Raw genomic sequence first — 14,917 nt, forward strand, 5'->3', positions numbered from 1 at the left:
TTAAGACATGTGAAAACAAATGCCTTTAATCTGATATGGAAGCTAGATATAGGAGTCCAAAAATTCTGGTGCAGTTTAAAAAATGTTGGTGCAGTTAATAAAAGAGATTTTGTTTAAAAGGAAACAGTTCCACCCAGGATTAGATTTGTGAAAACAAGTTATACTTCATTTTTCTATCTGCCACCAAAGAAACCAGTTTCTTAGCTTGTGAACTTCAGAATTTTTAAAAAAAGATTTATTATGCAGATTAGTCATCTAGCCCTCCAAAACACTAGAGTGCCTTTATTTGTTTTCATTCATAGCTGCGGGAAAAACTTACAAATTACATTAATAAAAATATGTAGGATTATAATGAGGCTCAATTCAATACTTTGCTGATTTCACGCATCAGAGACTTCTGGAAGGGACTGTTATGCAGCTTTGTACTGAACTACTTCAATGCAAAATACTTTGTAACACAAAATACAATGAAAAATTGTAGTGTGGGCAATGATGTTAGTGTAATTAAAAAATGGCAAGGATATTGTACCTTGGAAGTTAACAAAATAATAATAATCCCATATTTTAAATCTACCATTATATATGTGTGTGTTATATATCATTCCAACAGCATCAGGGGCAAGAGAATCTAATCTCTTCCTGAAATGTTCTAATTGCAGCATTAAAGACATGTAAAACCAATCTGCAGAGATTTTCATTTTACCCTATCAAGATTGACTCAACCCAAACTTTGTTCTAGGTCCATCTTTTGTTCAAGTCAAACACTAACAGTGCATACTATAAACGTTCTGCGCCAAACCTCTAAGAAATGCTAGCACGAACCTCAAAAATCATATCTTGAGATTTAAAAATATCACACCAAGAAACATTAGCATATTTGCAAAATCACAGTTCACAGCACTGGAGGGCGGAGGGGAAATTGTACCTTTCCGGAGTATTTTACCGATACAAATATTAAAGTAAACCCTGTTTATGCTATGGACACGAGCCATTCTGCATAAAACATGCACTTCAACTTTTCAATACAAGAATAAATTTTAAAATTCGTAAGTAGAAAAAAGTGATGGCTCCCAAAAACCTTTCGAATTTCCTTTTTGTAAATGCTTTCATGTGCAGAGCAGATGTCAGTATAGCAAAATTAGTTTTACAGTAAAGGGAGTTTGAACTTCATAGCATATTTTAATTGTTACATTAACTTAGAAGCAATATAGGATCTTCTAGCTCATAAAAAGGAATAGAGCTGGTCTGGCTTTCCCCAGAGTCAGAGTCATAAGGAGCATCTGGAAGCTCCATGAAGCTGTATGCCAGTTGTTCATCTTCTGCATCAGATCGGATGTAGCAGGAGTTATTAGAAAATTCCTCCTCTTCTATACTATTGAAATCCTGGGGGATGTACAACATCCCTGGGTAGTTCCTACTCACCAAGTCACTTGTTGTTTTAAGTGAGATCTTCCTAAATGCCATCAGGTGCATATGAGAAAATTTTGAGTACTTGAAACGTTTAAAGCCCAAGGATTCTATAGCAATTTTCCAGCTTTTCATCATCATAGCGTGGCGATTCTGATGGGAAGAGTCAGGAGTGATAATAAGCAGCAATCCGTTCAATACAAGAAGTTCGTGGGCCTTTTTGCAACATATCCATCGTTGATAAGGTGAAGGGAAGTAAGATAGGAGGAGGGAGAAGACCACAATGTGGAACAATTCTCCAGGCAGGGAATCAATAGGATTTTTTAGCTGTTTCAAAAAAGCATCTATGGCATCTTGTGCAAGCTGAAGAGGTTGCTGAATCTGAAGGTTCAAGAAGTCGCATTTATAGACACTCTGCGAAAAGAAACACAGATGCAGCAATATACTTGGATGGTGCAAGCCAGGTACATTAAAACTACGCATTTGAAGCATTGCTACACCATGAACAGATAAATCTTTTGAGGTTAAGCATTTTATTCTAAACATTTGTAGAGCATTTTCCATCAAGAAAAAGAATCGCAAAGCATTTTCCAAAACAAAAACAGAATGTAAGAAATTGAAATAGATATAATAAACAATTCTGTAGCATCCAAACATCAGAAAGCCCACTGAGTTGGACGGCATAAAAAAAAACAACAACCCCGCAGATCACAGCTGTTAGCCACCTCCACCATCATCTTGGGTGAATAAAAAGGTATTGTAGCTGGTGATAAAGTTTCAAAGGTGTAAACTGTCTGCCCTACTAGAGAAAGATAGTTTTATCATTACGAAGAAGGCTCTACTTCGCATACCCGGCAGTTAAGCAACACTCAACAGAGGGAAGATACAACAAGCAGAACCTCTTCCACTGATATCAAGGCCCAGGTAGGTTGGTATCAGCAGAAGTGTTCTCTCAGATACCTTGCTTCCAAGTTGTTCATGGCATTCTATGTCAACAAGAGCACCTTAAATTGGGCCCAGTAACATATAGGCAGCCACTGCCCATCCTCCAAGACAGAAGTCTCATGAGACCACATGCCAAAAGTGACAGCACTCTAGCAGTAATAATCTGCCCTAATCACAATATCTGTATCGTGCAAGGGCAACCCCCTGTATAGGGCGTTACAGAAGTCAATTAACTGATAAATTAAACAGGCATATGTGTAAAGCATTTTAAATAAATAAATAAATAAATAAATAAGCAAATGGCATAGTTTGTTCTTAGACAATGTACTTGTTCCATAGAGGGTATCATTTTATAAGAGACATTCCCTTCTATGGAAGAGAGAAAGTGGAAATGACATAAGACGGTGCTTGCCATCTGCTGTTTTTCTAGGCATTTGCACCAATACTAAATATTACTAATTATTTTTAACAAGAAATCTGTTGGATGATCGGAGGCGCTCCCCCCCCCCAAATTAAGTAGTCTAACCACTGCAGTCCTGATTCTGAAGCACAAAGGAACTGAATTATACTTCTGATGCAACACTGAACTATGGAATTTAAAGGAATATTGCAAAATTCATAGTGATTATTCAATGCATTAATAAATACACATAAAAATAAAGAACACCCTGGCAGCTGTCTTTCATACAAAACATTGGTTTTAAAACAATTCAGGAAGTAAAATATGTTTTGACATTTCCCCCACTGATTTTTACCTGAATTTTACAGCATGTAATCAAGGGGTTCAGCAGTGCTCAACTTTGGATAGATCATGTTCTTAGTGAAAAATCCAATGACCAAACTGCTACCTTTAATGGATTGCACTGTTCCATTAAAAGTTTTACTTTTTATGACACATTGATTTGTGGATAGAATGCTTAAACAAACCCAAACATATATGACTGTATCTGACGAAAGTCACAATTAGAGCCACTGAAATAAATGGAATTTAGTCAATGGGTCTGCTTTGAGTGTGGCTTAGCTGGATACAAGCCAAGTGCATGCTGCTAGTATCCAACTGAATAATTTTTTGCATGTTAAGGATTTAATAATCTTCTCTTGATTAGCTGTACTGACAAATGTTTCATACCTCAACAGCTGGGACAATGTCAATGCCAACCGTCAAAAATTCTTCAAACTTCAAAAATGGATTAAAACAGCTGCCAACATCAAGTAATCTGATCTTTCCTGAAGGATGTAGCAATCTAAATAGAAGGGGATTCAAATTGTGAAATAACCTTTAAAGAAACAAAATCTGTGAATCTTTTAAAACAGGAAACATATAGCTGCATTTATATAACTGGTGAATGGTGACATGTCCTGCTCATACTTGGTTGGAAATAAGCCAGGGCATTTCCCAAGAAACCTTGTCTACTCCATCAGCCCACAACTCCCCACATAGGCAATTCCTAACCCTCTACCTAGTCCCCTTCAAACTGTACTTCCATGTGATTCAGCTATTGAGAGAGCAAAGCAGGTCCTTGTTCTGAACACATTTCTGAAAGGTTTTTTTCTTTTGGGAGGGAAGGAGACTTCATATGGGTCCAAAAAGTAACATAATAATAAATTTATTTAGTGAAAGATAAATAGGTCCTGTTGGGAAAATAGAGGTTTCCTGCTTCTGCTGACCTTTGCTTATAACACACAATAAGTTTAGTAATTGCACAACTCTTACAGGTTTTTTGGTAAAAAAACTAAGTTTCTATTGTTTAGACAATACACTTCAGGCTTCCTCTGGTGTTGTTTGGCAATAAAGTTCTTGTTTGGCATGATTAGGCCAAATGTAAGCTTTTTAAAGTCCCACTGATTTTAACAGAAACATTAGATCACATACATGACCCCCTTCAGTAAAATAAAAAGGCCTCTAAAATGCCTACTTAGTCTAGCATGCTAAATTCACAAAACACACACAAATGAACTTCCACCACCACCACCACATCTGCCCTCTGATAACACTTACTCATCCATTATAGAACTGTGATTTGAATTTTCAGAAGAATCCTCTATTTTGGAAGCTGGGTGAATACTCATGGTTTGAATACTTTGAGTAGCAAGAACTGCTCTTTTCTCATCTTTTTCCAGTGCTTTTCGTTTCCCACCATTTTGAAAATATTCCCGTGATACACTTGGGGAGAAAAAAAGAGGGGGAAAGGAAACTCAAAATAGTTTTCACTATCATTTTCTAAAGGCACTTTCTTATCTATATATTTCAAAGAACACAATATAATTATTCCTTATCTCGGTAGAATGATTTGAAGTGATTGTACACATAAAATTAAACAAATGGGTTTGCGCCAAATGTTAATTAATGTGATATAGTATCCCGAGCTATCTGTTCAAGACCATGCGGTTTATTCAGGATCACAAGCAATTAATGTTTCTTTCCTTCTTTCTTCTTCTGAATCTTTTGTCTTATTAGAAGTGTTTTCCACACCAAGCTGGTGTTTATATCTCTACAGGGCTTCCCTTCAAGCTGTACCCGCACCCCATTTCAACCAGAACAAGCAACTAAAACTGTTAATCTGAAAACTAAGTGCTTTCATTTGACTGCATGGGTAGAGTCCAAGGAACTGCCATTTCTACACTACAGGTGGGTCTTCACATTCCAGTATTACTGGGTAAATCTATTCTAGAAACTGGAACGAACAACTAAAATCCCTTTTAATCTCCACCTGTCTAGTGAGGCAGTCTTAATCCATCAATTTAGTACCAAGCATGTGGTTTGAAAACAAAGCTTGGCAGCAGAAAACTTCATGAAACCTTGGGTTTGGGAAAGAAGGTCTCCATTTGTATACATTGGATAGAAACACATTTTCCATTCACTATTTGTTAAATACAAAGACTGTTACAAATATAAAGAAAACAAAAAAAAGAACCCTGAAAGCAATTATATACAGAAACATATATTCTGTGGAAATGTATTTTTGCAATCTGTTCTCCTGTAGAAATCCTGCAAGCTTATGACCAAAAACAACTTTCTCAATAGTTTGCATTAGACCACTTACCTGCAACACCATTCAATGCGGCCCTCTCCTTCATAGGTTTTAGTCCAATGGTTATCTGCCAGATTTTTCATTGCCTCAGCGTATTCACAGAGTGTTTCTTCATCTTCACAATGTTCACGCCAGATTTTATCAAAGTCCCCCACTAAAAACACACACAAAAAAAGAGACGGGTGAGAATAATGGACGAGTGTTCATCAAACCCTTATTGTGGAAGCATTGCATTGAGGGGAAGAGAGAAACCTAATTGTGCAAACTTAATAAACAGAAATAGCAGAAACCAACTAGCAGCTTCATTTTCTGTTTGGGTATAAAAATACAGTTTGGATCTTCAGTCATATAGGAAAAAAAGGTATGAAATATTTCCCTCAAACCCATTTGAGGATTGCATCAAGTTTGTTGAATTGGAAAGGAAACAACCCTATGGAGCAAAAGAGATATTCTATTGCCCCATCTCCCAAGTACCCACAGAAAGGATTACTCATTATTCAGAACAGAAAATTGGATTACAATTACCACACCAATGCAAAAGATATTTTCAAAAGTAGCTCAAGAGCCTTGCCTACAATGTTTTTGAAGCCGTTTGTTGAAAATATATACCTGGCATATTTAGTTTGACTTCGTTAAGGAAGTTACTCATATGACTAGATTACAACACTTCAGGTTTTCTCCCTTGTTTACTCTGCACAGTAACCTATCCTTTGCTATCCTACTTCCCTTTCAAGCTCATATTGGAGAAGCCACACAAGCACTGATTGTGCTGCAGCGAAGAGATCCAGGGAGAAAAGTCATTCCTCCTTTCCCTCCCCTCTCTTCCAGGTCCCATGAAGGGCCTTCACTACCCTAATGGAAAATTTTGCTTGTTTTTCTGGCTCAGCAGACAAACTACAATATCAGATTACTAATAAGACAAACTGTTTACCATCCAAGATTGAATTTACTCTAACCACCATTTCCTGAACCTTCTAAACTATGCTGATGTAACCGACACTGGAAAGCTGTATAATCTCTTCTAAATAACTGACTGATGTTCTCTGTTCAGTTCACAACTAGTAACCAATTCAGTGTTGCACCAAATGGAAAGCTACCACTCTGTAGTATATTGGAAGGGAAAGCCTATTTTTATGTCACAAAAAAATTAGATTCTAGAAGACTTTCAGCTTGTATTAAAGCACCCATTTTAAATATTTTCCCAACTCTCAGCTATTACCCAATGTTTTTTTTGCTTGTACTCCCTTTAACCTGTTCCTCACAGTAGGTACCGTATCATTTTGTTCACCCTTCAGGGACACCAGGGTAGGTTACTTGAAAAGTTGACCCAGACAATGCCAAAATACCTCAGGTTACATACGCTTCAGATTACAGACTCCGCTAACCCAGAAATAGTACCTCGGGTTAAGAACTTTGCTTCAGGATGAGAACAGAAATCGTGCTCCAGCAGCACGGCGGCAGCGGGAAGCCCCATTAGCTAAAGAGGTGCTTCAGGTTAAGAACAGTTTCAGGTTAAGAACGGACCTCTGGAATGAATTAAGTACTTAACCAGAAGTACCACTGTACTCAAATAAATTTTATCCTCTGTAAGCCAAGTGGTCAAAAGGTAATTAGACTGAATGCTCAAAAAGCTACCACCAGGTGGTTGTTGTTGTTGTTAGAACTTGGAATGAAAGACATTGACATACTTGATTCTTGCACTTTCTTGTACACACCCAAAAAGCTCTTTTGTAGATAACTGAAAATTAGCAGCATGCCATAAATCAAAATAAAATGGGTGCTAATAGATTTTACCCTCTCGCTTTTTCAAAAGCAAAATTTGAATTCCAAAATATTTTACGAAACACTTAAGAAAAGACTAGGAAGCAACGTTGCATATAACTTCCTAATAATTATTTTAAACAGCTGTTATTCACCACTTGGATGCTTCAAATTACACCTTCCTTCATGTAAACAACCTGGGATTTACATGCAGCTGCAATCTCATCATGGTATTACTGTGAACCGGGGTGGGTTGGCTATTGGTTTGTTTTTGTTCTTGTTTTTATTATGTATTTTGGGTGTTTTTATCTCGTATTTTTATGTTGTGGATCACCCTGAGATCTATGGATGAAGGGGTGCTATACAAATTTAGTAAATAATAGAAATAAATAATACACATGTATCTAAGATAAAGGTAAAGGTAAAAGTACCCCTGCCCATACGGGCCAGTCTTGACAGACTCTGGGGTTGTGCGCCCATCTCACTCAAGAGGCCGGGGGCCAGCGCTGTCCGGAGACACTTCCGGGTCACGTGGCCAGCGTGACATCGCTGCTCTGGCGAGCCAGAGCCGCACACGGAAACGCCGTTTACCTTCCCGCTAGTAAGCGGTCCCTATTTATCTACTTGCACCCGGGGGTGCTTTCGAACTGCTAGGTTGGCAGGCGCTGGGACCGAGCAGCGGGAGCGCACCCCGCCGTGGGGATTCGAACTGCCGACCTTTCGATCGGCAAGCCCTAGGCGCTGAGGCTTTTACCCACAGCGCCACCCGCGTCCCTTGTCCACCATGTATCTAGGCTTTTACCCACAGCGCCACCCGCGTCCCTTGTCCACCATGTATCTAGTTATACACAAATGCCTCAGTAGCTGTAACCAACTGCAAGGCCACACTGTCCCCACCTCTGTGATGTAAGATTAAATCTCTCATAATCAGTGCAGCGATTCGTGTTTTATATCTGTGCCCCCACCTTAATATAGTTAATAAATAATGTACTGTACACATACCGGGTATCAGGATAACATAATGGTTAAAGGAGAGCTGAGCTGACAGGTAGCTTAGATTGCTTTGAATTATAAAGTTATTCATAAGTATAGTGAATATGTCAGGAAAAAGCTTCAACATAATGAAAGGACGGAAAGGGTCAAAGACTTCTGTGCATGCAGAACACCCTTGAGTTCTGTGGAGAGGCATCTGATACTGTGTGAATAAGCGAAAGATTGACCAATCAAGTCCTGTCCCCCCACCACAGGAAAGCCTCATAGCAAGCCTAGAGACCAGGTTAGGCTCAGATCTGGTGTCCCAAACATGTGTTCAATGGGTATCAGGCAAATACATTAGTTAGCTTGGAGCCATATTCATGTATTTTTGTTTATTGGAATATGTATAGACTGCATTTCATAAAAATACAGCAAGGTGTTCTCTACCAATATACAGATGTATATTACTTGAAGCACATTTGTATATTGGTAGAGAACAGTGGCACAGTTCAAAAGTAGTGGCTGGACACTCATATTCCTTTCCCTCCCCCCACCTGCATACAGTACATTCAATTTTCCCCCTTACAATATAAATAACTTAAGAAAACCGTATGCCACTGAATTGTCACATCTAAAGATACTTAAAAGATTCCAACTAAAAAGCTTTGCATCTCACATTCCAATTAAACTGTGCACCTTATTACATATTTAACCTCCAAACCAAATATTTCAGTTCAACTAATTTTGACTACTATAAAAACTGTTCAACTATTTTTAGTTCAATATTTGGTTGAATGTGTTTTAGGTGTGGGTCACATATTAACAGTCCATAACAACCTTACTATACAGCCGAAGCACATCCAATTCAATGTAGATGTGAACCGATAAAATAAGACAAAACTATGGAGAAAGACTTCTGCAGAACTCAGTTTTGTTAAGTGTTGAACTTGTAACTTGCATTTTAAGTAAGTTGTCAACCTAAAAGGTCCATAAAGCCAATCATTAGGAGTGACTACAGAGGGCAACCACCCCCTCGTGTAGTAATCACATCTCCCCTTACAAGTTAATACTGAGATCCTAGTTCCCTAAATTCTGATGTAGAAATCTTGGGAGGAGCCCTTCACCTCTCAACGTTTGGAGAAAGGACAAAGCTGTGAGAATATTTATAAGTTCCAATGGCTAAACTAAGATACAAAGATCCTTCTCACCCCCTAAGTCCTCAGAACAGAGCACTTAGGGAGGAATAGTGCTGGCATGGCAAGTGAAACTAGTTGGTGACGAAATCATGCTAAAATGTGCATACCCCAGCACAACTATATTGGCTCTCATTCATGCCTGTGTTTGAAAACTATATCTTATCCACAAATCAGGGCTACAAGCACTGCACATTTCAAGAAAAGAAAGTCTTCTACAAGAATCAAAGTTTGTTCATTCAAGATTCAACAGTGGTAATGCTTTTATGAGGGTGTGGGGAACTTTCCAACAGTATGCCTGGAAAATACCACAACATGTAACACTGCCACAACACCAATGTAATTGCGGTAATGCCAGAAAGTATGCCACATATACTAAGGATTAGGGTGCAAAGTTGGATCACCAACATTTCCTTTCGCTACCGTCTTTCAAAGTGACAGGAGGAGCACATCCATTAAAATTGCTTCTTCACAGTACATTCTTTGGAAAACCTACATCAGCTTATTAACTTCAAGACACAGCTGACACTATGGAAAATTGAAACTTAAGCCTCTGTGAAAACTATATACTCATCCCATTTGCTTAACAAACGGAAGACAACTGATGAGTTTTATGTGTATATAAAATGCTTGTTTTCTTCTGATGCGTGCATTTTTACTCCAAGGAGGTAACAGTAAATGTACTTTGTCTATTGCTTTTTTGCACCTATTACGCAAACAAGTAAATTAAAGGCAGATCTGTAGTTTTACTCCTTAAATCTTTCCATTACAAGAAGGTCCTACCTTCAGCAACTATGGGCTGAAAATTTCCATTTTTTGGTTCTGCCTCAGGCTAGCAGAGTTGGCCCGGTCAGCATATGCAACCATGGAATCTCTTAGATATAGGTTCTCCCATCAGTTTTCTATGATGAAGCATATGGGAGCCCATTAGCAACTGCTGATCCTGGAGCTCTAAAGAAGAGTGGATATGCTTAAGAGATATACTAGCAGCAATGGACTGATTTCAAGTACTTGCTTTCTTTGATCTTCTGCAAAAAAAACCCTGAAATACCACAAGATTACATTTATTTAATTCAAAATAAGTGAAATGGTTTAACTGGAAATGCTACTGTACACCCACTTTGCTCCTTGTGTGCCAAGATTTCAGCTAGAAGAGGTCATAGACAATCTAGAAGCAAGGATGACAAGAACATGCCACAACATATGTAGAAACTACCATATCAGGAATGGCATTTCCTTCATCCACAGCAGTTATTAAGGTAATCAAGCCAAGTCCACAGGATAATCTTGCAACCTCTGGGAGGAAGTAATTGCCATCAAGGAAATGGCTCATACCTTATTTAAATAGCTGATGATAATATAGAAGTAAATTTATTGTTGTGTAGCATCTATATACACGGTACCATCGTGTTATACATGGCAAATGAGATAGGTCCCTGCCTAATTTTTTAGATGGGCAGTAGGAAGATACACCCCAGAGGGGCAAGAGTCACAGTGCATGATTACAAGAAAGTGCAGTTACAGGTACATTTGCTTCCTTCAGTTGTAAATGAGGACACACGAAAAGCTTAATTACCAGAGTTGTTCTGCATCACAGAAAATGGTTATGAACATTTTAGTCAAACTAGCTACTCAGTATGAAATTTACATTTCCACCTCTTTGACATGCAAAGAGGACTTGGGATATCTGTACCACATTCAAACAAGACTTTTATTTAAGGGTCAGCAGTAAAATTCCACGACTGAATCTACCAAAGAGGCAACAAAATGCACCAGGATGCCATTTCATTATTATATTAGATCCCACACACAATGGGATCTTGCGAACCCCTCCGAAATCTTTTGATGAAGGGTGGTATATAAATCTAAACAAACAAACAAAAAATGATACTAGCGGAGTGGTTAAGGCCATCTCAAGACCAAGGCTGCCTTATAATCCTTTTTCTATCAGCAGGGTTTCTCATAGTACAAATACATGTCTTTTCTACAGATGTGGTACAGATACATCTTACTAAAACGTGTCTTACTAGGATAAGAAAAGCTATGCTATAAATATAGCTATAGTACAAAGCATATAACAGATGCATGAATTTTGGCTGACAAGTTAGGTTGCACTTGTGCTTAAGACATATTAATCACACTAAATATATTAAGGGCTCCTGTTTACTTACAGCAGGGGGCCAGTCCACTGTCCCTCAGACCTTTGGGGGGGCAGACTATATACATATATATATTTTTTGGGGGGTGAACAAATTTCTATGCCCCAAAAATAAAATGACACTTTCTACATATAGGGACGCAGGTGGCGCTGTGGGTTAAAGCCTCAGCGCCTAGGGCTTGCCGATCGAAAGGTCGGCGGTTCGAATCCCTGCGGCGGGGTGCGCTCCCGCTGCTCGGTCCCAGCGCCTGCCAACCTAGCAGTTCGAAAGCACCTCCGGGTGCAAGTAGATAAATAGGGACCGCTTACCAGCGGGAAGGTAAACGGCGTTTCCGTGTGCGGCTCTGGCTCGCCAGAGCAGCGATGTCACGCTGGCCACGTGACCCGGAAGTGTCTCCGGACAGCGCTGGCCCCTGGCCTCTTAAGTGAGATGGGCGCACAACCCCAGAGTCTGTCAAGACTGGCCCGTACGGGCAGGGGTACCTTTACCTTTTTACTCATGTAAAAGCACGCTGATTCCCAGACTGTCTGTGGGCCAGATTTAAAAGGCAATTGGGTGGGATCTGGCCCCTGGGTCTTAGTTTGCCTACCCATGGCTTACAGATTATGTTACAGATTCCACCAAAATGCAAACAAAACAAAAAAACCCCACCCATATTATCTCTAGTCACCCAAAACATGCCAGACAAATTAGAATACAAGACAATGAAAGAAGATAACTCAAGGTATGCTAGAAACAACACCAAGTTTTGAGTTGCAAAGACTTTCAAAGGGCAGCTGAATAAAGCTCATCAAGAGGATGAGCTAAAACAATCTTGCATGTTATCCAATACCCCTATCAGATAGCTTGTTTTGCAAGTTTGTTAAACCTGTTCGATGACATGCAAGATTGTTTTAGATGACCCCTTGATGAGATTTATTCAGTTGCCCTTGGATAAGAGCCCCAAGACCAGGGGTTGGCAATGTGTGGCCCATGGGCCAGATGCGGCCCACGAAGACCATTTTACCGGCCCATGAGCCACCCCTGAACCAAGCTGCCCACTTGGCGAGTCCCCCCCCCACGCTGTGCTAAATCAGTGCACCGACTCGCCGAGAGGCACCAGAAATCATGTCTGTGCACGCACAGATACCGTAAATTGCATCTGCGCATGAGCAGATGCCAAAAATTGCTTCTGCGCAGGCATGATTTCCGGTGTCTGGGCATGCGCAGATGCGATTTCCAGCACCGTGCTGCGCCAGTCCGGCCCACGGACGATCTTCGTGGGAGTGATCTGGCCCATGGCCAGTAAACCTTGGTGACCCCTGCCCAAGACCTTAAGTATCTAGGGCCTGAGTATGTCACTTCTATTGCACTCTGTGCACTTCAGCAAACAGCTTACACTATGCCTCAATTCTCTCTCAGTAAACTTATATATTAGATATTGGATATGTGACATGCAAAGTGATGACAAGAGCTGGAAGGAGAGGTCTGAATTTGTTTCTTGCCTGTAATTTTCATATTGCCAAGAAGAGGGGTGGGGGACTGGTTACTAGGATTAATTACTCCATTGACATGATTTCATGCAAGTCCACGAAAAGTTAAACTAGCTGTTGCCATATTTGCCAATCTCAACATACATTCCGGACTGAATGTCTTTCTAAAGGATGCAATGTATCAACAGGATGAAGGCTGGAGATAGAGAAGCCTTGCAAGGTGAGATGCCTAAGAAATACAGACGTATGCAAGAGTCCATTTAACAAGCGGAATACCGAAATGGATAGCTTCAGAATTCCCAGTAGTCAACTTTCCAGATTCGTCCCTCTCCAATTGCATCCAAGTAACTTCATACCTCATAGGCCTTAAAATATGGGTGTGTACACCTGTTTTTAAGCAACAGAAATGTGGAAAACAGCCCTGAGAGTCCAGAAAAGGCCCTCATCCTTTTCACTGCCCACAAAGCCAGGAAAAGAATATGGTAGCATTTTCCCCATCTCCCTTCCGCAACTCTTTCACATCTTTAGCTTCCTGGACTTGCCAGGCGAAATCAGGAAAATAATCTGGAGCAGCAAGGCTGGAATACCCCCAAGTAAAAGCAACACCCATTATGCTGTACAGCTTCATAACATTCTGGAACAAAATGGCAGCATTCAAAACAGGGGCTGTGGAAGCCCTGGGACCAGGATCACAGAAGAACACATCGCTTCGTGGCCTCCCCCCTCCCAACCCTTCTCTGCCACGGTGCTCCCAGCAGGTAGCTGAAATAAAGAGGCTTGAAACTCCGGATTCATGGCCAATAATACTCAGGATTATACAGGATACTGTGGATGTTTTGGGGGTTTAAGTCACGCCCTCTTAAAGCTTTGCGGGCAACCGCTTAATATCATCCCTGTGGCCACTTTTCTGGCTCTGGATATTTTTGGGGGGTCGTGGGGGGGAAGGGAGAGGGAGAGGAGAGGAGAGGAGAGAAGAGAAAGGAAGCCATCGGATCCCATTTTGGCACAACGATGAAGATGTTAACAACAACCGTTTCTGGACTGAAAGGAGGCCTCAAGGCGGCCGCCCTCTCCCCTCACAGGCCCGCGACCCCAGTCCCACCCAGCCGCCCTCCTGCCTAGCTCCTCGCCCGGTGGGGCCAGAGGCCTACAGGGCAGGCGGGGAAAGGGGGTGGGGCCCGGGCTCAGCTTCCCCGCCAGGCCTCGGCCAAGGCCTCGCTTCCCCCGGGGACCCCCGTGCGGGTGGGACCCTCCGCCCGGTCCCTTGGCTCCGCGGCAAGAGGGGCAGAGGCCCCTTACCTTCGCGGTACTTCTTGCGCAGCCGCCGGTGGACGCTCTTCACCACCCCGGAGAGCTTCTCCTGCTGCAGCTTCCGCTCCTGCTCCCGGGGCGGCGGCGGCGGGGGGGGGCACGGGAAGGAGGCGGAGGCGCCCGAGGGGGCCCCCAGCTCCGGCTCCATGGCTGTGGTAGCGGCAGCAGGGCGCCTGCGCTCCGCCTCGCTCCCTCCGCGGAAAGGGGGCGGCGGCCGTCGCCGGACTCTTCTGCGCCTCACGGCAAGCCAGGCAGGCAGAATTAAAAGTCTGGCCAAGGTCACGTGGCCCGGCTCGTCTCCCGTGGCTTGCTGGGAAATGTAGTCTCACGCCTTTCTTTTCTCTCAGGCGCAGCCGCCGGAAGCGCTGCCCGTTTCCGGATGCTTCGTTGTTATTTTTCCCACCACCACCCGGCTCCCCGTGGCTTGATGGGAAATGTAGTCCTTAGGCCTTTGGACTGTTGCTAGCGCTTCTGCAAGCAAATGCACCAGCGGCGACGCCTAAGCGTAAAGGGGAGGCAGGTTCTCAGAACTGTACATTATAAACCACCCATACGGTCCAAGTGGCATGAAGATTCACCTCCTGCTCCTAACATGATGCAAGCAATACAAATTATCCAGTTTTTAGATCCCCCACTCATAGGAGCCAACTCCTAGGGGCCAT

The 14,917-nt window shown here is 41.7% G+C and overlaps 1 protein-coding gene across 1 annotated transcript; it reads right to left on the reverse strand.

The window, feature by feature from the left end:
- Window positions 1-1,159: 1,159 nt before the first annotated feature.
- On the reverse strand, window positions 1,160-14,502 carry SAMTOR (S-adenosylmethionine sensor upstream of mTORC1). Its single transcript, XM_079994359.1, has 5 exons — window positions 14,244-14,502; window positions 5,397-5,538; window positions 4,352-4,516; window positions 3,482-3,596; window positions 1,160-1,821 (listed from the first exon to the last, which is right to left on the reverse strand). Exons 1-5 carry the CDS (start codon window positions 14,401-14,403, stop codon window positions 1,192-1,194), a joined length of 1,212 nt encoding a protein of 403 aa, XP_079850485.1. The 5' UTR covers window positions 14,404-14,502; the 3' UTR covers window positions 1,160-1,191.
- Window positions 14,503-14,917: the final 415 nt, after the last annotated feature.

Source organism: Podarcis cretensis (genome assembly GCF_951804945.1).
Source record: "Podarcis cretensis genome assembly, chromosome: 10".
Taxonomy (NCBI): domain Eukaryota; kingdom Metazoa; phylum Chordata; class Lepidosauria; order Squamata; family Lacertidae; genus Podarcis; species Podarcis cretensis.